The sequence below is a fragment of the Aspergillus eucalypticola genome (genome assembly GCF_003184535.1).
Source record: "Aspergillus eucalypticola CBS 122712 chromosome Unknown BO83scaffold_2, whole genome shotgun sequence".
In the NCBI taxonomy this organism is placed as follows: Eukaryota; Fungi; Ascomycota; class Eurotiomycetes; order Eurotiales; family Aspergillaceae; genus Aspergillus; species Aspergillus eucalypticola.
In genome coordinates this window covers 1,265,892-1,288,228 of record NW_020290276.1, presented here as the reverse complement: position 1 = coordinate 1,288,228, position 22,337 = coordinate 1,265,892, and the positions used below count along the sequence as shown (strand labels likewise).

Here is a 22,337-nt window from a genome sequence, read left to right as displayed (position 1 = left end):
AGTCGAGATAGAGAATAGGGTAACTGCAGACTAGTTGCTGATCTGGCGCATCGGCAGCCTATCAGTTCCCCGGCCAACTCATCCACTGAGCCACTTTGAGCTGTCGCCTCGTCCGACTTTCCCAAATCAATTCTTCCCTGCATTTCTGATTATTCCTCCGGCTGTTACTTATGATGGGTCTCTCTCCGCCTGCGGGCCATCTTCGACCTTCGTGTTCTCCTCTTTTGCCTGGCTTTCTTGCTCCAGGCACCAGATGAGACTAGATACAGCCTGTGGAATGCGGTGCGGAGCACGTCTAACGTCATTCCTCCGGTTCTCTCCTGTGACTCACTCGAAGAGATGCTCCTCTTCGCTGCTGAACAACATGTGATGCGAGAATAAACCCTGAGTCTATCGCGGTTGCCGCTGCCTCAGGCTGTCGATAGAATGGAGGCGATGGACAACCCGATCAGGCCCAACTGATCCAACTGGTCCAACCTCTCTGAGTGCGGCCTAATCGAGTGAACAGCTGGCTCGCCTTGTCATTGTCAATGGGATCAGCTTACTTGGAGCATCCACCTTGCTGAAAATAGACGACGCTATTCATAATCCATAATCCGGTTTTGCCTTGCGATCGCACCCGAGATACCCAAATCATACCTGAGGCATCAAGGCACGACATCGGTGGTGTGCTCGACTTGGGACTCTCTGAGTAGTCAACGACGAGGGTTGTCACTTCAATCGAATCACTGGCAACAGCTCCTTCCGTCAGATTCGAGATTAGAATGCCATCGATAGTCCTCTGGTGCAATTTGCGCACGCGACACTATCCGCTGTCAATATCTCCCCCGCTCTGGGCCACCCCTCACTACCCACGGCTTACACGACCATAATCCTACGGTCGCATTCATCATCGGCGCCTTCTGATCGCTTCCCAATTGATGACCTCTATGATTCCAAGACAAAAATCAAAGCAGATACTCTGTTAAGAGGCCTGGGCTTGAAGATGGAGGAGAACATAGTGGTGGGGCCATGACTTGGGCGGTGAGAGTCACGATCCTTCGCGGTAGACTGACTTATAAGAGGGAGAGTTAGAATCAAAGCAAATAGGTATATATATTGAGAGTAGTAGTAGTATTAGGGAAGTAGAGTGAGTAGTTTCAGCATTACATTAACTGATTGTCTCATGTCGGGCACTCCGATGTACTCTCACACGGTAACTGGATAAGCATCACATTAGCGATTATATATTTTCAGAATGTTCCTGCCCTCCTCACTATCGTCATTAGTAGTTTTGGTCTCATGAGTAGTTGTTTTCGTGACTACGTTAGTACCAGAAGTAGTAGTACTACTATTAGGATCTGGGTGTCATCCTCATCTAGTATCTAGTAGGCCCTAAAAAAAAGGAAAGGAAAAAAAAAAAAAAAAAAAAAAAAAAAAAAAAAAAACCGATCTATCGCGACCTGTTAAAGTGAAATTGGAGAGTATAAGTCGCTATGATGAGACTTAGATAAAACAATATACATTGACCAACCCACCAATATATACGCCGAACCTAACCTACCATATAAGTACCCTACAGAAAAACTACCTACATAAACTATTTACTAGTAGCATCATCTACTCTAAAACAGCAGACACCACCATCGACGCATACTTCTTCACCCCCGTCTTAGCCGGTCTCGCCTCGACATCCGCCACTTCAGCATAGAACCGACGAGGACCATCGAGATCGATCGTGCTCGCATCCACCCACCACCGTCCACGGTAGTAGCAACGCGCCCCGATATACAGCACCACGATCGCCACCACCGATACATAGTTGGCGAAGAAGCCCTTGGCCGTGGGGTTGCCGCCCAGTGGCCACAAACTCAGATAGAACTCGGCGATGATGAGCAGAATGCACCAGGTTAAGCCCCAGATGGCGCCGTAGGGGTAGGTCCAGGACCGCCAGGGGAGGTCGTCGACGGAGCGGCCTTGGATCTTCCAGGCGTAGCGCATGCGGAGATGCGAGAGGCAGATGGTGCCCCATCCGAAGAGCGTGAAGAGGGAAGTTAGGTTTGAGAACCAGGTGAAGACCGTTGAACCCTTGTTGTTCACGTTGAGGTAGGCTAGACCGCCGCCGATGACGAGCGTGATGACGAGTCCGGCGACGGGACGACCGGCTTTGTCGGCTTTGCCGAAGATCTAGGTTTGGTAGGGTAGAGGAGTCAGTTGAGGAGATCAGGAGAGACAAGTAGTTGATGAATTAGATAGTCAAGGGGTTACAGGGACACCAACCTTTGGCGCGAGCTTGAGATGCGTCAATCCCATCAGTGTTCGTGAGCCACCATAGGCAGAAATACTTCCCGTGGACAGCACAGAGATGAAGATCACCGCGTTCATGATGTGAGCCAACGGAGCAAGACCCGCGTTGCGATAGGCAATGACAAATGGCGATGCGTTGACGCCGCTACCGCCAAAAAGATTAGGATCCTTCGGTGACACCGTGATGGTGATCATCAGCGATCCCAGGACGTAGAACAGCGACAGGCGCAACCAGATCGAGCTCACGGCGCGTGGCACCGCCTTGCGCGGATTGTCGGTCTCTGCTGCAACCAGCGCCGAGTTCTCCGATCCGGACATGGCGAAAATACAGGTGGGCATGACAGACAGGAAGCCTTTGAAGCCGTTGGTGAATGGCATCGAGTTCCAGTAACGGAAGCCGATCGGTCCTTCGTCGGGTGCTCCGCCGGCCGAAACCACTATCAAACACGAGATGGGTATGCGTCAGTTGGAGGGCTAGGTGAGAAGAAGAAACATGCGCATGTGACTAACCGATGAGAGAAATAATGACCACGAAGATCCATCCGAACTTGATAGAGGAGGCAATGACCTCTACCTCGCCAAAGAACCGGACCGCAAAGACGTTTATGAAGATAATCACCACCCAGAAGATTGTAATCCAGGCCGCAGTTGGCACCTTGTCCGTCCAAAAGTTAAGGACCGTGACGATACCCTAAGCAGTTAGCACAAGACTCCTGGCCACGCAGAATACGGAGTCCTACCTGAAGTTCGTTTGCGATCGTGATGAAGTAGGAGAACCAATACGCCCAGCCCAGCGCAAAGGCCGCCGATCTGTCGATGAAGATCTCCGTCCACTGGGTGAATGCAGACGGCAGAGGATACATAACGGCCATCTCGCCGATCGAGTGACTGACGGACCAAATCATCGTGCCACTCAGCAGGTAGCCAATGAAGATGGCAGCCGGACCACCATCCGCCAGCGATTCACCACTTCCCAGCCATAACCCCATACCAATCGATGACCCCAGCGCAATCATGGTCAAATGCCGTGTAGAAAGGCTCCGTTTGAGATCGGTTTCGGCTCCGTAGTCGACATCCACGGAGCCCCAGCGCTCCATGGGCTCGCCTTTCTTCTCGGCATCCTGAGGGCTCCGATTACTCGACGTTTCGTAGGCCGCCATGGTAGAGTGATCGGCCATCATGAAGGGATGGTGGATACAATAGGGGAATAGTGGCCTATATGAAAGATGATGAAAGCGACAGGAATCAGCAAGCCTCGTCAAGTCCAGCCGGGGGTACCGGGATGATTATAACACCGCCACCACAGCTGTGCAGCACAAGGCACGAGCCTACGTCTCCCTCCCAATCACACTTGCGTGTCTCAGCGACCGATATACTTGCCAGATAAGAGGCCTCTATCAGGCCATTATTGGGCTTGGCGAGTATCTGGCAAGAGATAAAGATAACACCCCTGTCTTAGTCGTATCGTGCGTGCCGCATACTTTTATTAGCATCTTGCTCCGGACGAACTAACACAGGCGCAGAAACCTTCTGGAAGTATAGCTGACGCCATGATCTTGGAGTAGCATCGCTGATAACCAAAGCCCCGGCTACCAATCGTAGCGCTGAAACCGTGGGTCGTTATCAGAACCACACGGTCTGTGCCATCAGCTGATATGCATCCTCCAGATCCATCTGGACAATCGGGCGTGCCATGTTATCTTTGTCCTCTAGTTGCCGCAAATGAAACCTCTCCGAGAGCGCCTCGTGGGCTCTCCAGGTCGAAAGCGTTACATTATAGACCTCGAAAGGCTTGGGGCGGAGGGGACGATAGGTGGTACAGCCAATGTGGGCGAAGGCCCGAAACGGTCAGTCCCCCAATAGATGACCACCGCATGTCATAATCGCGTGGGTTGAGCATGGAAAGGCTATCCCCGACGTGTCCCATATCCCTTACATCTTGGACGCCGGGACCGGCGGTAACACAATGGGCAACCGACCTGGTAGGTGAGACAGCGGGGGGCAAGGCTGGGTTGTTCCAGACCTAACCAATAGTGCGGAGTACATGAAGACCGAAGAAGAAGAGCGGAGCTTAACCTGTCGTCAGGGGGTCAAGACATCCGCTATCGGTGTTTGGGCGAGAAATGGTTATCTCTGGCAGCGGTAGATAGACACTGACTGTAGTCTGGTTGTTATCTCTCTCCAGTTGGGGTAATTTGACGCGTAGACCGGCAAGCCAATCAGAGCCGGAGCAAGAAATTAAATAGAGCTTGGCTTCTTCGGCCCCTCTGAGGGGTTGTGGATTAAGCTATTGATTTAGCCTTCGCGGCCTGCAGAGCTGTTGCTGCGCCGCCTGCATCCAGCTACCTGGGACGGGCCATTGGCTCATCGCAAACATCCCCGGAAGTGGTGTCAGACCGGCATGCGATGAGCAAGTCGGGTAGCCACGGAAGTAAGGGCACGTCTGCTTGCTTTCAAAGTAGTTTAGAGTGAGTTGACAGTAAACTCTCGTACTCTTGTGGTACAGAGTCACTTCATGGGATGTTGGCCGTTCAGTGGTGGGTGAGTCGCCGATCGGGCGCTGGCCCGCAAGGCAATCACAATAATAACTTCAGTGGCTGCCATATCCTACCTGCCATTGCAACCTCGCTGGCCATGCAACACGTGCGTAACCGATCGAGGTTTTATGATCTTGCATGGAGAGCTTAATCCCTCAGGTAGCTGGTTTGCGTCCTCCAAAAACCCCTGTTGCATTTGTCCTGTAGACGAACCCTCCAAAGATGACCTGGGTCCCCTGCACTGTATACGGTCGCATAGCTCAGTTTCACAGTCGTCTCCCATTTCCAATACTTAGAACAAAGGAATTAAAGTTACAACCACCGTGGAACATTCTTTTTTCCTTTTCCTCTCGCCCCGGGGGACAGTGTTCTCGAAAGGTCTCGAAAGGGTGATGTCTCCTGCATCTACCTTGGCAGCTGTATCAGATTTGGCTTCAGCTCACCGCCAATTCAGCGGTCAGTGGATATTCCAGGACTGACAGAGAAGCCGGACATCGTAGTCAGACCTGCTGAGGCAATGCCCGAAGCTGTAATACCTGCGGCCGAAGCATTGTCCCTTGCGTCTCGTCTCGAACCTGGAACCCCCCATTATTAGATTGTGGCTACTGACCTGATTGAGAGTCGAGACTCACTCGTCCTCGAAATTGGCTAGGACAGCATTGAGGTGCTGTGGAATATGCTCTCTCATATTGAACCCACCAGATAGTGTCGCCACTGCTTGCACTTGTTTATCGCTGCTTTGGTGCCTTCAGCTATCCTGGACATGTCATTGTAGTCACGAACCACCCGTTGAGCGATGGACCATGACCAGTTTTAGCAACTGACTGAAGTTCTTATAGTAATCCATGTTTTCTTTGTGTCGATGTGCATCAATGCCATACCAAACCTTTTGGGCGACGAACAAGGAAGCCCAAAGAGCGTTCAGCTACCACACAAATATGAGCAAAGGTAGCTAATGAGCTGTTATCGCCATGACATGAAATGGACTGAAGGAGAAAGGTAGGTGTAAAGCAATTGTTCTCGCATGATTGATCCAACTTAGCATAGTAATCATATCGTCGTACTGGTCCTTGAGCGTCCTCGAGACATTTCCAGATTGAGGGAGGCAGGAAACTCTTGGACGAGCAAGCAAAGTCAGTACCAGACTGTTCATATAATCTTCAGAGCCGAGTTCACGATGAGCGTCAACTCCCAAATGCACGCATCAATTCCGCGAAGGGGGCCACTTTGGCCGGAGCTTCATAAGCGGTGGTGAGTCATTTAGTAGACCACTCCTTGACTGGGAATCAGAGTCTCCGTCCTCCACATTCCCCACCGGTGATGTTGGCGCTCAGATCATGCTCCTAGACATGGAGCTAGTGGAGAGCTGCTTTATAAGCGATCGGAAGCATTCCTTGTACAAATGTCATCATGCAGTGTATACTGCTTCGGTTAGGCTACTGGCAGAGTCTGCCATAACACCAGCTATTCGAGAGTGGATTGTATCGCACAAGTTAGTTCTATTGGGATGTTTAATAGCTGTATACCGTTCCACTGACTCTCCGGGGCATTTTGAGTCCCTCTGAGGTCTGCGCAGCAAATGATTGCGGAGCGAGGAACCACTAGTGCAGAGAAGGATCGCAATTTAGCATATTAGCGACTTGCCACTGCTGATTGAATCGCCAGGTAGAATTTGAATTGCTCTTCCAACGACGAATTTGTAAGACTGCCAATTTTGGTCATGAAAGGCATGTCGCAACTTCTTTCATCAAGCACTTCCAGCAACATAATTGCCTGCATGTGCGAGCGCCCGTCTATAATGCAAAGCTCATAGCACATACGGATTGTCCCTGGTTCCATAAAGGCGGCATTGCTCCCCGATGGGCAGACACTCTATAAATTATAGAGCAGAAGGCAGTTGGGATCATCTGGTGCATCTCACATTCCCTTATTTGTCGCATGAGCAGTAGACGCACGTAGGCACTTTCCAGACTCCGCTTAAAGGTGAATACGAGGAGTAGGCCAAGCATTCGAGTCGCAATCATACTCAGAAGAGCATCACCCTGGTCTGTAGGCTGATCATCACTGTCGGCTGAGATTACGACAGGATTGAGAAATTTCTCAAAGATATTACTGTATCTTTTCCAAAATTCCAGCTACCTCTCTCAGGTAGTCTGGAAATCAGATTAGGAAGCAGTAGATACCACCTAGCAAGTCTTCTGGGGATCTCAAAACAACTTGTGTTTCCACTGGTAGATACTTCCACGAGAGGGGCCGTCCAGACTGTCCATGTGCTCAGTTTTACCACCATTTCTTTTCACCAGGTGGTGCTTTCCGGATTATTCTTCCTATGTAGCATGGTGCCCATGATTGTATTCGTGTCAGGAAATTCCACGGTTATTCTGCCGACACATGGACTTTTATAACTAATGCAGTCAAGAGCTATGACCAAAACACTGACTGCGCCAGGATATTTCCCATTGGCCATGGAGCGCCTCCCAGGTGATCATAGGTCATAAGTGCAAAGTAGCCGAAGCCATGGACTGGGCTTATCGGTTAGTGCAGCCACACCCAGGCAGCCACTTTGATAGTGTCTAAAACTCGTGTCCTGCAGAGCGTGCTATACAACTTTCAGAAATCCCCGATTGGGGGTGGCTCAACGAGATCATGTAGGGTAATGGATGAGAATGATAACGGGCGAATGAGCGATAGAGAAAGTCAAAGTTGGGGCCATGAGATATACACGTGTGTTTGGGTTGCTAGCAACCATCACGTTGCATTTTCTTTGATTGGACATGACCGGAGAACCGAGCTCCGTTTTCATGGTCTAATATACTACTTATGTGTCAAAGTGGCCGAGCGTACGATACGTTCAGCCTTCCTTTTCGGCACTATCTGGAGAACCCAGGATGGCGAGGTGTCGGCCTGTCGGATGCACATGCCATCATTCTCAAGCGAGGCCTTACCGAGACAGACAGGATGCAATGACGAGAGCTAGTAGTAGACTAGGCCTCCTGGAGAGGTAGGTCATGGGTGATAATAATTACTCCGCATGGGGACTCCAGAAAATGGGCCCTTAAGTTCCCAAGCAGGTTCAATTCACCCGAAATCGGTTAAAATGGCATTCAGCCGGACGGCAGGCACAAAGAGGGAAAATCTCCGTCGCAAGAATCAACCGACTGGATCCGGGGCCGTGAGGCCCTCCACTCGGGAGGCAGACCCCCATCCGTCCCCGGATCCTCTGATTCGTGCTCCATCCTGAATCCCCGGACCTCCGCATTATAGGTCCCGGCGATCCTTCCTCTTTTCGGGGTGTATCGGCCATGCGTGTCTCGCACCACCCACTGCACCGCGAGTCCGTCCGTGACGCCATGCCGTTGAAGCCGTACCGGCGCGATGCAGCTTCGGCAGCTACTTCCTAATTGTCCTCTCTATAAATGTGGCCCGGGTCCCGGGTTGCTTCGCCGCATTCTCGCCCGGTTGCAGTCCACTCGTCGTGAACAGCTCGGTGAGACCGTTGGACATCATGTATACCATTTCGAATATCTACGGTATGACTGCATGATTGACAGTGACCGTCCTGTTCAGGCTAACGGAGATACGCAGTGCTTGCTGGCTTCGGCACTATCGGTGGTGCCTTGTTCGGCTTCGATGTCAGTTCCATGAGTGCCTGGATTGGCACGGATCAGTATCTGGAATACTTCCACTCTCCTGATTCCGACTTGCAAGGTGGTGTAAGTAACCAAGTCCTTCAATGTGTGAAAATGGGCACAATTGACTGATCATGAATCGCATCCTTTCTAGATCACCGCTTCCATGTCTGCTGGCTCCTTTGCCGGTGCTCTCGCTGCCGGCTTCATATCAGACCGAATTGGTCGTCGCTACTCCCTCATGCTGGCGTGTTGCATCTGGGTCATCGGTGCTGCCGTTCAGTGTAGTGCCCAAAACGTCGCCCACCTGGTTGCCGGGAGAGTGGTCAGCGGTTTGGCCGGTACGGTTTTCAGCTATCTTTCTGGGATCACGATAAGCTAACCGATGCTATAGTCGGTATTACATCCTCACAGGTTTGCGTCTATCTCGCCGAACTAGCACCCGCTCGTATCCGTGGCCGTATTGTCGGTATCCAGCAATGGGCTGTTGAATGGGGTATGCTCATCATGTATCTGATCTCGTACGGATGTGGCAAAGGTCTGGCTGGAGCAGCATCTTTCCGAGTTTCGTGGGGAGTCCAGGGTATCCCAGCCCTCATCCTGCTTGCCGCATTGCCCTTCTTCCCTGAATCGCCTCGTTGGCTGGCAAGTAAAGAGCGGTGGGAGGAGGCTTTGGATACTTTGGCTCTACTGCATGCCAAGGGTGACCGCAACGATCCCGTGGTTCAAGTGGAATACGAAGAAGTGCAGGAAGCAGCACGCATTGCCCAGGAGGCTAAGGACGTTTCATTCCTTTCCCTGTTCGGACCAAAGATTTGGAAACGTACTGTTTGCGGTGTCAGTGCTCAGGTCTGGCAGCAGTTGCTCGGGGGCAATGTCGCGATGTATTACGTCGTGTATATCTTCAACATGGCTGGGATGGTAAGTCTGCCTTGTACTTCAGGCAGATGCCCTTGAAACCGAACTGACAGGTCTTTTTAGTCTGGAAACACAACTCTGTACTCGTCGGCCATTCAGTACGTAATCTTCTTGGTTACAACAGGTTCTATCCTGCCATTCGTTGATCGCATCGGTCGACGAACTTTGCTTCTCACTGGATCGGTCCTGTGCATGGCCTGCCATTTCGCTATTGCTGGTCTTATGGCTTCACGTGGTCATCATGTTGACTCTGTCGATGGCAATGCGAACCTGAAGTGGTCGATTACAGGACCGCCCGGCAAAGGTGTCATTGCTTGCTCATACATCTTCGTTGCTGTTTATGGATTCACCTGGGTATGTAGCTGTCCAATCTCTCGAGACGATTCAAAATCGGCCTCAGCTAACGTGACCTGATGTAGGCCCCCGTAGCGTGGATCTACGCTTCTGAAGTCTTCCCTCTCAAGTACCGTGCCAAGGGTGTCGGTCTCTCGGCTGCGGGTAATTGGATCTTCAACTTCGCGCTGGCGTACTTTGTGGCACCTGCTTTCACCAACATTCAGTGGAAGACCTATATCATCTTCGGTGTCTTCTGCACTGTGATGACGTTCCATGTGTTCTTCTTCTACCCAGAGACTGCTCGACGGTCGCTTGAAGACATTGACTTGATGTTTGAGACCGATATGAAGCCCTGGAAAACATACCAGATCCATGACCGCTTTGGCGAAGAAATTGAGCGGCACAAGCACAAGGACATGGTTGATCAGGAGAAGGGGGTTGTGTCGACTCATGATGAGATGGCGTGATGAACTGTATTTATTTAGATGAGTTAGCGATTGTATATGAGAACAGAGAACGATTGTATGGAAGCATAATGGAATGTAATCCATAGTGAATCAAGAATGCTGGAGCGAAGTAATGGCTAAACTTTATGATCCAGTGTAAGTGATCTGAGGCCAGTTAATTGAAGTCAATCAGCGAGATTCCAGGCCAATGCGACGTGCTCTAATACTAATCGAGTGAATCGGTCCTTCCCAATACTGTGCTTGTGTAAGTACAGTACCTAGTCGTCCGTGAGAATCTGAATACTCAGTACTTATAGTAATCTGCAGGTAGCTGGTGAATCTGGACAGTCTATTTATCTTCAAATTTTATATTTTGGTGTCTATACTCCATTCATCATGTGGGTACTACAAGCGCTCGTCGATCGGGTGTCTAATTTGAAGAACATAAGCATAAAGATAGTAAGTAGTACTACTCGTACCGATAATGAACAAATAGTCGCCTCCAGTACGAGGTGAATAGTGGACCCCGACAGACCACCGATCAACAATTTTGACGATCCAGAGATCTTGATGCAGCTGCCAAACCAGGGTATCTGTTGTTCTGGCCAACCGCACATACTATTTCCTCTTCTGGCCAAATCGAGTCTCATGGAGCCTTCATTATAACCGATTGGTGGAAAATTAGAAATTCGCATTAATTGAATAAGTCAGGTGACATATTCCACTTATCTCAGCTGTGACGTACTTATGCACATCCGATGGACGGCAAACGCAAATCTACCATGACGTCATCCCAGTCCCCTCGACGTGTCCCTCGCCATCTGTCACTTGATCACAGCCACCGATAGAGGAACCAAGTCTGCAATCTATGTGCCAGAACCTGATATCTACTGTATATAGACACTGCAATGCATTTGCGCTTGGCAAAACCACATACGTCATGCCGTCCCTCATCCAGACCACCTTACCACACATATATCCTTTCGAGCGGAGCATCGAGGAGCACCATGTTCGGAACCATTCTCCATCAACCGTGACTTCTCTGGAACATACCTCGTTCATCCTGAGTTAAACAATACCTCCTAAACTATCAAAATGGACTCTATCAAGCAAACCATGGGTACGACGCCCAATCACACTGAAGAAGAACAGCGCAAGCTATATGACAGCCTCCCTGCCGAGCAACGCGATAAGCAGTCATTCACGGAGTGGGTAAAAGAAGCCTACAACGAGCAATACGAGAAGTGGGTGCCTTGGCTGGAAGATCAATATCTTAAGTGGTTTGGCAAAGGTGATAACAAGGCTTCCTACGTGACCAAGGGTGCGCTAGAATCATTGCTATTACCTGCCCTTCATGCGTATGCTAACTATTGCGATCAGACAACCTCTCCAAGACCAAGGTCACCGGCGTCAAGCAAGTCGATCAGATCCAAGACGACGTAAATAATCTCGTTGGAAACCAGTTGGGCGAAAACGGTCTGCTGGCTCCAGTTGGTAACATGGTTTCAAAGGAAGGTTTCAATCGCGCTGAGCGTGGAGGTAAAGATGAAAATGGCTCTTATGGAGGCCCTCTTGGAGGAGCAACCGATCCCATTGTCGATAACTCCAAGAAGGCTGGCCAGGGACTGGCCACTGGAATACAGTCGGCTGGGTCCTCTGTTGCTAGCGGAGCCAAGAGTTGGGGGAGCGCGATCCCAGGATTTGGCAGCAAGTGAGATGGTACTTGAGCATGTGTCTGCCTGGTAATATGATATGATAAGATGGTATGATTCAACGGCCTACTATGACTTCTTTCGGCTTTTCTGCTTTCTTCATGCATCCAAGAATTTGCCATATCTTTTTAATCTGATTGTATAATCAAATATCCTGTATATCTTAGCTTCCGGACTAGTACCTCGTCCTTCTCGAATATACATGATGCCGGTTAATGAAGCACCAAACTTTGGTGGCATTGATTCAGCGTAAGAAGATACCAGTGTACTTCCTCGATATCCAGCCAAGATAGATTCGCGACCTTCACCTCAAAGAGCATCAAGCAGAAACAGATATCTCTCATAGTCATTTAAGCAGTAGAAGTAACACAGCCGGGAGGGCCTGGCGTGATGGTCTCCGTGCAAGTTATCACAAATCAAAAATGAATCTCGCCCTTACGAGCAATATCTAGACCTACAATTGCGTCACAGACCAGTCAACTTCTCTTAGGAAACCAAGAATGTAAGCAACTTCATACTCAAGATGATCCCCAACTCTCCCACGAGGAGCAGTAGCAGTACACCAACGAGGGCAGAATCAGTATGGCCTTAATACCTGTACACCGCTTCTCAGACCGTCACAAGCGGCAGAACCTAACGAACCTCGAGCGAAAAGCTTCGGGTTTTGCGGAATTTGGAAACGTACAGTCCCAGAAAAAGGACCTCAAAATTTGTATGGAAAGGCGGTAGCAGAAAAAAGCCCTCTGGCCTCAGGCAACGAATTGCATCTCGGATTTTGATCTATGACATTCTTCCACATCACATAGAACGTTCTGTATCTCACCGTGATATCACCTCCTTTACGCAGTGCAGTGGTTATGATGAAAATTCGACTTCAGCTCAAACCCAATATCTGCGGGATAATGCTATTGTAGCGAAGCTTGCGCTACTCGGATCGAGACAGCCATACTGCGGGCAGTTTGTGACCCACTTTATCCACATCTCGAAGACACAATTATTGATAACCAGGGGCAGGAGAAGGTTTCATGATGTTGGCTTTGCGGGAATGGTGATGGTGGCGTTGAGAGATGCGTCATGAGTTTGCGGACCTTCTTGGGAACTTAAACGTCATTTACGGGCAGTTAGTGGTAAGGGGGTAGTATTTAGAGGGGGAGGTTGGTCGCTGTGCTTGAGTAAACATATAATTGTAAAATGATGATCTGATTAACATATCGCAATATACATAGAACTTTCGAAGTGAAAGTGAGTCTCAACACTTCCTCAATCTATGCATATCTAACATCTACAGCAATAACCATCAAGATGCCGCACACCAAAACAGATACCGCATTCCGATACCCCCAGAACGAAGACCAGAGCCGTCGTCTTCGCAACACCACCCAGGATCAAAGAGCCGCTCAGAGGCAGCAATACTCATCGGAGTCAGCCACTGCGGCATCCCTGGCAGCCGATCCAACCTCTAACTGGGGTCCGGAGGAATTCTTCGAGACCACCGTCGATGAGTACGGTCAACCGGTCACTGACCAGTGGGCGTTCACGGATGGTGCGAGGATGAGTAGAGGCGTCTCTGGTCATGATGAGGCCGATGCTTTTGAGGCTGCAAATGATAAGTTTGATTGAATTTAGTTTGAATTGAGGCCGTATGGGCAGAGTGGTGGTGATCTATCAGTTATATAATAATGCTTACAATGAACATGTAATCTCCTTTATCTAACATCGTATAAATATCGTCGAGAGTTTCCATGCATGTAGCCGTAGTAGTTGGCTAGCGTTAGACCTGCTTATCGACTTCTCCGACTTGATAGTGGCCGGCCCGCCACCCGTGCTGGAGTGACAAGATTTGCCCCGTAATTAAGCCCTTAATGGTAAAGATGTGATTCGCAATCCAAATGATAAGGAGTATGATGGTCAAAGCGGTCGACCACACCTTGAATGCAGGCGAGTCCATGACTTTGCCAAGCTGGACGGCGGCATTGGTGTAGACACCCTGCAACATGTTGTAAGATAATGATGAATCTCAAAGGTAAATGTACACTCACCCACGGAAATACCAGAGACCAAGCTGAAAGTGAATATTGTATCCTCCGCCAACCCCCTGGTTGTTTGATAGCCGTATGCAGAATGCTTATGATGGCGTAGCTCCACCAGAAGGTTCCGTAGCCCCAAGACAACAGACCAGCCAACTGGCTGGCATAGCCAATTGGGGTCGCTGCTTCAGCGGTTAAGAATGACCCCCGGTTGTATTCTGCAAATGCCCCAGACCGTACGACCTGCCCGAGAATCAGCAGCGCAAAGCTGCCCTGTCCAAACGGGCCACAGAGAATCATATCTTGATAGACCTGTTCCATGGGCATAAATTCGCGCTCGAAGAGACGCGCAATGAAGACATCAGCAAAGGACATTGCCAACGGAATACCGACACCGACTTCAAGGTATGCTACAATGATGGTCGGGACTTGCAGCCGAGCGCCAATTCCACTATACTCACATACAACACCTCCGCCAGCGGCGGAGGTTAGCGCACATATCAATGGAAGCAAAACAGAAGGTACGACAGCCTTGATTCCGGGAGCTTGTAGCTTCACGAAAATGTATGGTATTCCCATAACAGCAATCAGAGCCATAGCCGTGTTAATCCACCACAGGACGTATGAGGCCATTGGCCATCTTGCACCCCATTGCTGGGCAACGGCCAAGGCGATCATTTGAATGATAGTTGTGAGCGTTATAGAGACGCTAGTGAGACATGATACCTCCACCATGCTTGCCCGGAGTGCTCGTGCGACGTGCCGTGGATACATGAAGATTCGCGCAAGGTAGACGGATATGCATAGTGCCAGGAGCACGATTGTATACACCCAAACTATCACAGAGATAATACGCAGACCATGGAATTGATAGTCCAGTTGATGAAGAATAATGGCTATTACACCAGTACCTTGTGGTATCAAGAACCATTGGGATGAAAAGTTCCATATTGCGATGCAGATTGGCGATGTTGGTACTGGAGTGTCATGGGTTTCATGACTTGGCATTTCGCAGAGCAATCCAGAGCTAATGCCCTGTAAAGCAAGAAAAAAGGGTTTGGGAAGATTGCTTTGAAGAAAGAACAAATTCAAATCTCAGCGTATCCTGACCTGGATGACATCATGATCCCTTTGACCGTGTAGCAGTAGTTACACGTGGGTGATCGCGAGATTTAGTTCCGATTGACAGCAAAAAGCCTGTCAGACAGAAAAGTCAAGGGCATAAGATCTAGAACGGGACTGCTACTACTTTGACCAACCTTCGTCAGTTCTAGATGAGGCCGTAGTGACGTAACTCGGCCCAAGAAAATGGGTGGTAATTGTCCATAGGGGGTTTCCATGGATCTGGCGCCGTTCAACAATCCGCACAACTGTAGCGAATACTAGTATCCGGGTATAGGCGACCGATAGGAGTGGCTCTAATCGGACGTAGCACAGCGATTCTGTTCTCCCTCTAGATATAGGAATGCTTGTGATACTGAGAAGGGCCCGCTAGTCGTGTATCACAGCAACTATAATCTGCGAAACAGGTATCGGAATCTTGCGCAGACATCGCCTCAAGCAGGCTTGATCGGTTTCGTAATGAGAATCTCCAGGTTAGACTGTCACCTGAGGTATCGACTGGGGCATGCGGACGGGTCGGGCCTCTAATCCAATCTCGAAGCTCATTGTTTAGTGAAAACTGAAGGCGGTCGAAACCCTAAGATTCAATCCAAATAAATAATCACATGGTCAGAACAGACATTTAATGTCTTGCTGAGTGCCATGGGGAACCAAAGCTCCCCAGTGACGCTGATCAACAAGACCCGCTCGGGTCGGGAGAGGAAGGGCACCGTGTGCTTGCCGTTGGATTCCACGGAACGACTCCGATTGACTCCATGGGATTCGCCAACCGATTGTCAGTAGCACAAAGAGAAAGAAAATCAGTTCACCATGCGGATGCAGGATAGCACTCTTGCCAGAATGGTGGTGACATCTGGTGTTGCCGAGAAGACGGAAAATGAGGCTGCACTAACCCAATCGGGCCGACCATGACGCCTTTCCCGATGAGGCAGGTCAGGTGGGTGTCACGGGTCTATCTTATCGCTTATCATCTGACCGGTTCCTGGCAGGAAGCTCCCCTTCCCAGCTCCCCGTATTTATTCCTCCTCCCCAAGCTGTTGTTGCTTGATCTTCTCCCTGTCTCGCCTCCTTTCTAGCCTTCATTGGACGGGCTCTATTATCGTACTTGGAGGGCCGTCTGTCTGGTATTATTCTTCACATATCATTCTTATATAGTGCCTTGTTCCACCCATCATGCGTGTCGACTCCGCGGCGCTACATCTGGTCCCAGTGCTCCTGGGCCAGGTCGGTGCTCTACAATTACCCTTAGTCCAAGAGCCCAATTCAAAGTGGGCGACGACAAACGCAGGTGACAAACCACTAATTAGCTCACCGCTGCTTCAGGAGCAGGTCAAGGCGGAGAATCTGCTGGACAGGGCCCGGCAGCTTTACAAGATTGCGGAGCTGGGAGAAGACGAATATAACCATCCTACTCGCGTCATTGGCAGCAAAGGTACCACATACCTCTTCTCCTATTCTCGCAATAAGTACAATCAATTGACGATTCCTTGTTCCTAGGTCATCTTGGCACGCTCGACTACATATACTCCACCCTTACCGACCTCGGTGATTATTATACTGTCGTCAATCAGTCCTTCCCTGCCGTGAGCGGTAATGTCTTCGAATCTCGCCTTGTCCTTGGTCACGATGTTCCCAAGTCGGCTACACCAATGGGTCTCACTCCCCCAACGAAGAATAAGGAGCCGGTATATGGCCCCCTGGTTGCTGTCTCTAACCTCGGGTGTGAGGCCTCGGACTACCCTTCCAATTTGGAAGGCGCCATTGCTCTTATCAGTAGGGGAAGCTGTCCGTTTGGGACAAAGTCTCAATTGGCTGGTAAAGCGGGAGCCGTCGCTGCTGTCATCTACAACAACGAGCGCGGTGACCTGAGCGGAACTCTAGGAAACCCAACACCCGATCATGTTGCTACCTTTGGTATCTCCGACGCGGATGCTGCCCCGGTTCTGGAGAAGCTGAAGAAAGGCGAGAAGGTCGACGCTATCGCCTACATGGATGCGATCGTCGAGACCATCCACACCACCAACATCATCGCGCAAACCACGGATGGTGACCCTGACAACTGTGTAATGCTGGGTGGCCACAGTGACAGTGTGGCCGAGGGCCCTGGTATCAATGACGATGGGTCTGGTACTCTGACCCTCTTGGAGCTTGCCACATTGCTCACCCAGTTCCGTGTCAACAACTGCGTGCGATTTGCTTGGTGGGCCGCCGAGGAGGAAGGCCTTCTCGGATCTGACTACTATGTGTCCGTTCTCACTCCGGAAGAGAACCGCAAGATCCGCTTGTTCATGGACTACGACATGCTCGGCTCGCCCAACTTTGCGTACCAAGTGTACAATGCCACTAACGCTGTGAACCCCGAGGGATCCGAGGAGCTTCGTGATCTCTATACTGAATTTTACGATGCTCATGGGTTCAACTACACGTACATTCCGTTCGATGGACGCAGCGACTATGATGCCTTCATCCGCCATGGTATTCCCGGTGGTGGGATTGCCACGGGAGCTGAGGGAATCAAGACGGCCGAAGAAGCGGAAATGTTCGGCGGCATTGCTGGCGAATGGTATGACCCGTGCTACCACCAGCTCTGCGACACCGTGGCCAATGTGAACCTGACCGCGTGGGAATGGAACACCAAGGTAAGATCACTACAGTAGTTACCCTTATGCGGGTCATTCCTTTGCTGATTTGTGTGTGATTCAAAACAGCTCGTTGCCCACTCTATTGCGACTTACGCCAAATCCTTCGACGGATTTCCGGAACGGTCCGATGAACCTATCAGTCCGCTTGCCTATGAGGAACCGAAGTACCATGGCCACTATTTGCAGTTGTAAGACTCGTGTACTTCTAAGCTTGGTAGTGGGGTAATATCTATAGCGGGGTCCATTCTTTCCTGAGGCCGAGTCAGATTTGAACTTATGAAATGAACGAATAGACGGTCACTTTTCATGTAGACCATCACCCGGAAAAAGTCTGTTGTATCATGTAAACGTTCGTTAGTAGGTTGTCTGTTCAGGAACGCATGTACTTGTGGGGAAACGGTTCGGGGCTTGCCTGGAATGGTCTTGGCTTTCCCCCTTCCTTCTCCTCTGGCACCCTCATACCGATCTCTGTTAATCTAATCATATCTGTAGCATTTGCAATGATACTACGAGGGACCAGAGTGTCTAACGATGAGACGATAAACAGAATGTAAGCGCTGCATCGCCGCTTAATCTATTTCCCAAACAACATGCAGACGCCTTCATTGCAAGAATCATTCAGAGACATAGTGAATGCCGATTCTTAATTCACCTACGATTCGTGCAATAAAACTCACTGCCCTATACCATGATATATTGCTCTCTCCCCTCCGGGAAGAGATCGACAATTTCGGCACCGCCATGAAACGTTGATGGGCCTCCGAGTGTCGAGGATTAACACTAGGGCCACGCTAGAACCCTCAGGGTCTGCAAACTACTCTACGGGGTGACTCCGAACAGGGCGTGAAACGGAAGTTCCTCCGAAATTGTCGCGAAAGTGTCTGTAGAGTAGTATTCAAGACCATCATGCGATGCCGGAACAATTAGCCACTCTTATTTGGCATGTTAAACGTGGAGTGGAGTCATCCCCTTTGTTGAAACAACACGGCCATGTTTCTTTGCTGTCCAATCCGCTCCCTATAAAGCCAGCGTAGATCCGGTCTGGAAATTGAGATAAACGGCTCGTATCTCGTCTGTCAAAGTCAATTTTCATACGCTATCACGGATTACCCGTCTCATCAGAATGCGTGGAATTGGAGCTCTTGCCTTCCTGGCCGCCATCGGTGCCGCTCACGGCCAGAGCACGGTCGGATTTGGCCCTTATTTCTCTCTGGGCCCTACTCAGTCGTGGATTAGAGAGGCCAATACCACTCTGGTTCTGCCCGAGGCTCCTAGCCCTCAGAAAGACCGTCTTGCTCTCTGGCCCGGTATGGGTACAAGCGGTGGTGATCTGATCCAAGCTCTTGCTGTTTCTTTCTCCGACCCTAACTCGTAAGTAAATGGCTGAGCAAAAGCATGATTTATCGGAACGATTGCTGATGGTTGTTACAGAAACTGTGGCGCCAGCTCTGGACAGTGGTGTACCTGGGCTAGCACTCTCGAGGGTGAGTTACAATGCGGCTCCATCATACCAGTACTGGCTAAGATAATTTTGTGATAGACACGCAACTCGGTGGCAAGGAGGTCCCGGCTTCTGCTGGCGACAAGGTGACCATGCACTGTAAGTATACTATCCAGCTATGCACGCTCCGGCTGTCGAAGATAGACACTAACCTCCGTCTACGTAAAGACAAGTACAACGACAGCACGGGCAAGTACGACCAGACCGTCTCGATCAACGGCGAGGTGGTCTCTACTCTTTCGACCAGTGCGTTTTCCAGTCCTCTGAATTGATGCTCCACTTGTATACTGACGAATACCAGGCTCGGGACAAGCCCAGGGCTGGGGCACAGCAGTTGAGTGCCAGGACGATGCGTGCCAGAGCACTGCGGGAGCTCACAGTAAGTTCCCAACCCATCTTCCGGGAAAGAAGAACAAGATTAACAGAGCAAAACAGAATACCTTGACACCACCATCATCCTGAACGCTGAGGATAACTCCTTCGGCGACACCCTTTCCATCAACGAGGCCAGCTCCTCCGGCCTGTCGACGTCGGATAATGGCAAGACTTGGACTGTGTCGACCATTAATATCAACTCCCACACCTACAACCTGTGAGATTGAAGTTAGTCTTGTATAGTATAGCCTGGGGGTTGAATCCTCTGAGGTTCATCTATTGGGTTTAATAGATTGTATATAAACAGGGAACATGAACAGCGCTCGCGTTCTCAGGATAGTCCATGACATCGACATAACGTATTCATTAAAACATCATAATAAATACTGACAGACAGCGTTATCATGCTCAGGGACGTTGACATCTCATAAATTGTGAGGGCAGGTCTTTAGAAGAACTTGTTAACCTCCTGGTTGATTCCCTGGTTAACAGCACCATCCATTCCACCAGGGACATACTGGTCAACCTTCTGATCAACCATCGAGTCGACAAAGTTGCCACCAGAGTTACCACCCTGTCCTCCGTTGTTAGAGCCGCCCTGGTTGCTGGTTCCACCGTGGCTGCCGAGGAAGCCTACAAGAGAGATTATTGTCAGCCAACGTTCTCGATTCAGGTCAATCATGTCGCAATTCATAGGGGAACAAACCTTCTGCCTTGTTCACCAAGCCCCCAAGCCCACCAGAAGAGCCACCGGAGGAGCCTCCGAAGGAGTCATTTACACCACCAGACCCTCCGAAGTTGTCTTGATTGCCTCTTCCCCCGCCAAATCCAGAGTCATTGCCGCCGAAGCCAGAGTCACCTCCACCGCGAACCCCGCCAAAGCCCGAGTCAATTCCTCCAAAACCAGAGCCACCTCCACCAAATTGAGAGTCGTTACCGCCGAAGCCAGAGTTGTTGCCACCAAACCCGGAGTTGTTGCCTCCGAAGCTGTCACCACCACCGCGACGGCCACCACCAAAGTTATCTTGACTGTAGGAGTCATCTTCGAGACCACCACCGCCGAAGCCAGAGTTGTTGCCACCAAACCCGGAGTCGTTGCCTCCGAAGCTGTCACCACCACCGCGACGGCCACCACCAAAGTTGTCTTGACCGTAGGAGTCCATGGTGTTTGTTGAGCCGAGAAAGTGTGTTGATGGGTTGATGTAATGTGAAGGATCTGTAATGTTTCAATTGAGTGTAAGGATCCCAGAAACAGAGACAAAAGGAAAGAGAAACGGAAAGGGAGGAAACATCCAGCTTTAACACCTCAGCCCCAACAGCAGAAGCAAATTGACCCCTCTGTTCAACACTACGAGCTTTGCGCCATTTATTCGCCACACAATACCAGCCCTTTCAGCCCTCAGCCATCAGCACTCTGTTCTGAGACACCCCTAATCCCAAACTATTGGCGCAATCCATACATTTGATGTCAAGCGCACACTAGTGAAGGAGCTAAGATGCGCCCGGGGGATATCGATCTCAAATCAGGGTACGAGATCTCGTCGATAATGACGCTAAGCTTCAGGGCGAGTCAGCTCGGGGACCATCCATTTCCGAGGGGATCCGATCCTGTGTGATAAGCCTGGGTTCTGGTGGGTTGCAGTGTGGCGATTTTGCTTTTGATGGCGATACGGTGTGAGATTTACCAGGTGCATAAGTGACCAAGTACTCTCTTCGCACTATTTATCCTTCGAAAAGTGCTTTGTAGGTTCTATTCTTGGCCTTATCTGGTCTATTGTGCACCTTGGGTATGTGCCACGTTTGTGTTCAATGTCAATAGTACTAGGATTAGGCACAGCACTACCAACCAACCAGAAGCCCTACCCGTCCCACACCACTAAACCAAGCTTTGGGACAAGCTTCCCTTGACCCGTAGAGGCACTAAGAACTGTGCCCTGAGCCCTGGATCTCTGATGGGTCCGCCCGACCAGATCCCGATGGGCTTACTGCTCAGGGTGGTGTGAGCTCTCACAAGGGTCGCCAGAGCATACCCGAGCTTACAATCGGCTTATTTGATATAATAAACTTCTAGTAAAAACAATTCAAACCTTCATATAAACCTCAATTTTAGATCACGTAAATTTATCTTCAGATCACGTTTAGGCTGCAATACTGATTTCTAATTGAGTCAGGGTACCTACCTTCTTTCTCACCGGGAGGTAAGCACACTTCTCCGGGTTGACCACGGAATCGTATTTAACTTTTTGAGATGCAATAACTAACATCATTGGCTGGGGGGGGTATCTCCGGGAACGAGTTTCATCAGCTAGAGTCGGGTTCGGAGTTACTATAACGGTTGTTCCCTCATTGGCTAGTTTGGGATGTTTGCGATAGTCTGTAGGAAAAGAGATTATTCTCATCTAATAATTGTTAATACGTGGTAATTAGACACACTGGTTACCTAATGTTAAAGCACACCATATCATTCGGTCTTCGTATCTCACTGCTGCGGAAGGAAAGATAGAGACTGTGCAACAGTGGTATCTGTGGGATGTCCGGTTCATAATAAATATGTGGATATATTCTTACAGCTTTGGAGTACTTCTTAGCAACTGACTTGCTCGGAAATTGTAGGATTGACGGTATCATGAGACCATCTTTAACTCCGAATTGTGTCTAAGAAAAAGAAAGAAAAAGAAAAAAAAAAAAAAAAAAAAAAAAAAAAAAAAAAAAAAAAACCTGGTAAAGATACATGGGAATCAAACCATAGAAGGCATCGACCAAAACGCCTGTAACATATACCATGAAATGTCGGATGGGCTGTAGC

At 49.8% G+C, this 22,337-nt stretch overlaps 8 protein-coding genes across 8 annotated transcripts; 5 read left to right on the top strand and 3 right to left on the bottom strand.

Moving 5' to 3' along the window:
* Positions 1-1,521: 1,521 nt before the first annotated feature.
* Positions 1,522-3,521, bottom strand: BO83DRAFT_329885 (putative amino acid transporter). The gene is made up of 4 exons (XM_025528214.1): positions 3,027-3,521; positions 2,797-2,977; positions 2,260-2,723; positions 1,522-2,166 (listed from the first exon to the last, which is right to left on the bottom strand). Exons 1-4 carry the CDS (start codon positions 3,465-3,467, stop codon positions 1,600-1,602), a joined length of 1,653 nt encoding a protein of 550 aa, XP_025392904.1. The 5' UTR covers positions 3,468-3,521; the 3' UTR covers positions 1,522-1,599.
* Positions 3,522-8,287: 4,766 nt separating this feature from the next.
* On the top strand, positions 8,288-10,234 carry BO83DRAFT_329881 (sugar transporter). The gene is made up of 6 exons (XM_025528213.1): positions 8,288-8,353; positions 8,409-8,536; positions 8,607-8,793; positions 8,847-9,373; positions 9,434-9,724; positions 9,790-10,234. Exons 1-6 carry the CDS (start codon positions 8,329-8,331, stop codon positions 10,171-10,173), a joined length of 1,542 nt encoding a protein of 513 aa, XP_025392903.1. The 5' UTR covers positions 8,288-8,328; the 3' UTR covers positions 10,174-10,234.
* Positions 10,235-11,234: 1,000 nt separating this feature from the next.
* BO83DRAFT_433902 (uncharacterized protein) lies at positions 11,235-12,113 on the top strand. Its single transcript, XM_025535724.1, has 2 exons — positions 11,235-11,473; positions 11,533-12,113. The coding sequence occupies exons 1-2, from the start codon at positions 11,248-11,250 to the stop codon at positions 11,865-11,867; spliced, it is 561 nt and encodes a 186-aa protein (XP_025392902.1). The 5' UTR covers positions 11,235-11,247; the 3' UTR covers positions 11,868-12,113.
* Positions 12,114-13,065: 952 nt separating this feature from the next.
* On the top strand, positions 13,066-13,604 carry BO83DRAFT_85740 (uncharacterized protein). Its single transcript, XM_025537660.1, has 2 exons — positions 13,066-13,106; positions 13,153-13,604. Exon 2 carries the CDS (start codon positions 13,167-13,169, stop codon positions 13,482-13,484), a length of 318 nt encoding a protein of 105 aa, XP_025392901.1. The 5' UTR covers positions 13,066-13,106; positions 13,153-13,166; the 3' UTR covers positions 13,485-13,604.
* BO83DRAFT_405201 (putative malic acid transport protein) lies at positions 13,437-15,520 on the bottom strand (the record flags this gene model as incomplete). Its single annotated transcript, XM_025533780.1, has 4 exons — positions 13,437-13,461; positions 13,552-13,851; positions 13,904-14,891; positions 15,513-15,520. The coding sequence occupies 3 exons, from the start codon at positions 15,518-15,520 to the stop codon at positions 13,636-13,638; spliced, it is 1,212 nt and encodes a 403-aa protein (XP_025392900.1). The 3' UTR covers positions 13,437-13,461; positions 13,552-13,635.
* Positions 15,521-16,021: 501 nt separating this feature from the next.
* BO83DRAFT_413810 (aminopeptidase) lies at positions 16,022-18,127 on the top strand. Its single transcript, XM_025534517.1, has 3 exons — positions 16,022-16,445; positions 16,511-17,652; positions 17,722-18,127. Exons 1-3 carry the CDS (start codon positions 16,187-16,189, stop codon positions 17,845-17,847), a joined length of 1,527 nt encoding a protein of 508 aa, XP_025392899.1. The 5' UTR covers positions 16,022-16,186; the 3' UTR covers positions 17,848-18,127.
* Positions 18,128-18,771: 644 nt separating this feature from the next.
* On the top strand, positions 18,772-19,752 carry BO83DRAFT_352834 (uncharacterized protein; the record flags this gene model as incomplete). Its single annotated transcript, XM_025529010.1, has 6 exons — positions 18,772-19,026; positions 19,087-19,139; positions 19,196-19,255; positions 19,325-19,402; positions 19,458-19,535; positions 19,592-19,752. The coding sequence occupies exons 1-6, from the start codon at positions 18,779-18,781 to the stop codon at positions 19,750-19,752; spliced, it is 678 nt and encodes a 225-aa protein (XP_025392898.1). The 5' UTR covers positions 18,772-18,778.
* Positions 19,753-19,928: 176 nt separating this feature from the next.
* On the bottom strand, positions 19,929-20,766 carry BO83DRAFT_374720 (uncharacterized protein). The gene is made up of 2 exons (XM_025530266.1): positions 20,238-20,766; positions 19,929-20,164 (listed from the first exon to the last, which is right to left on the bottom strand). The coding sequence occupies exons 1-2, from the start codon at positions 20,692-20,694 to the stop codon at positions 19,980-19,982; spliced, it is 642 nt and encodes a 213-aa protein (XP_025392897.1). The 5' UTR covers positions 20,695-20,766; the 3' UTR covers positions 19,929-19,979.
* Between the last annotated feature and the right edge of the window lie 1,571 nt (positions 20,767-22,337).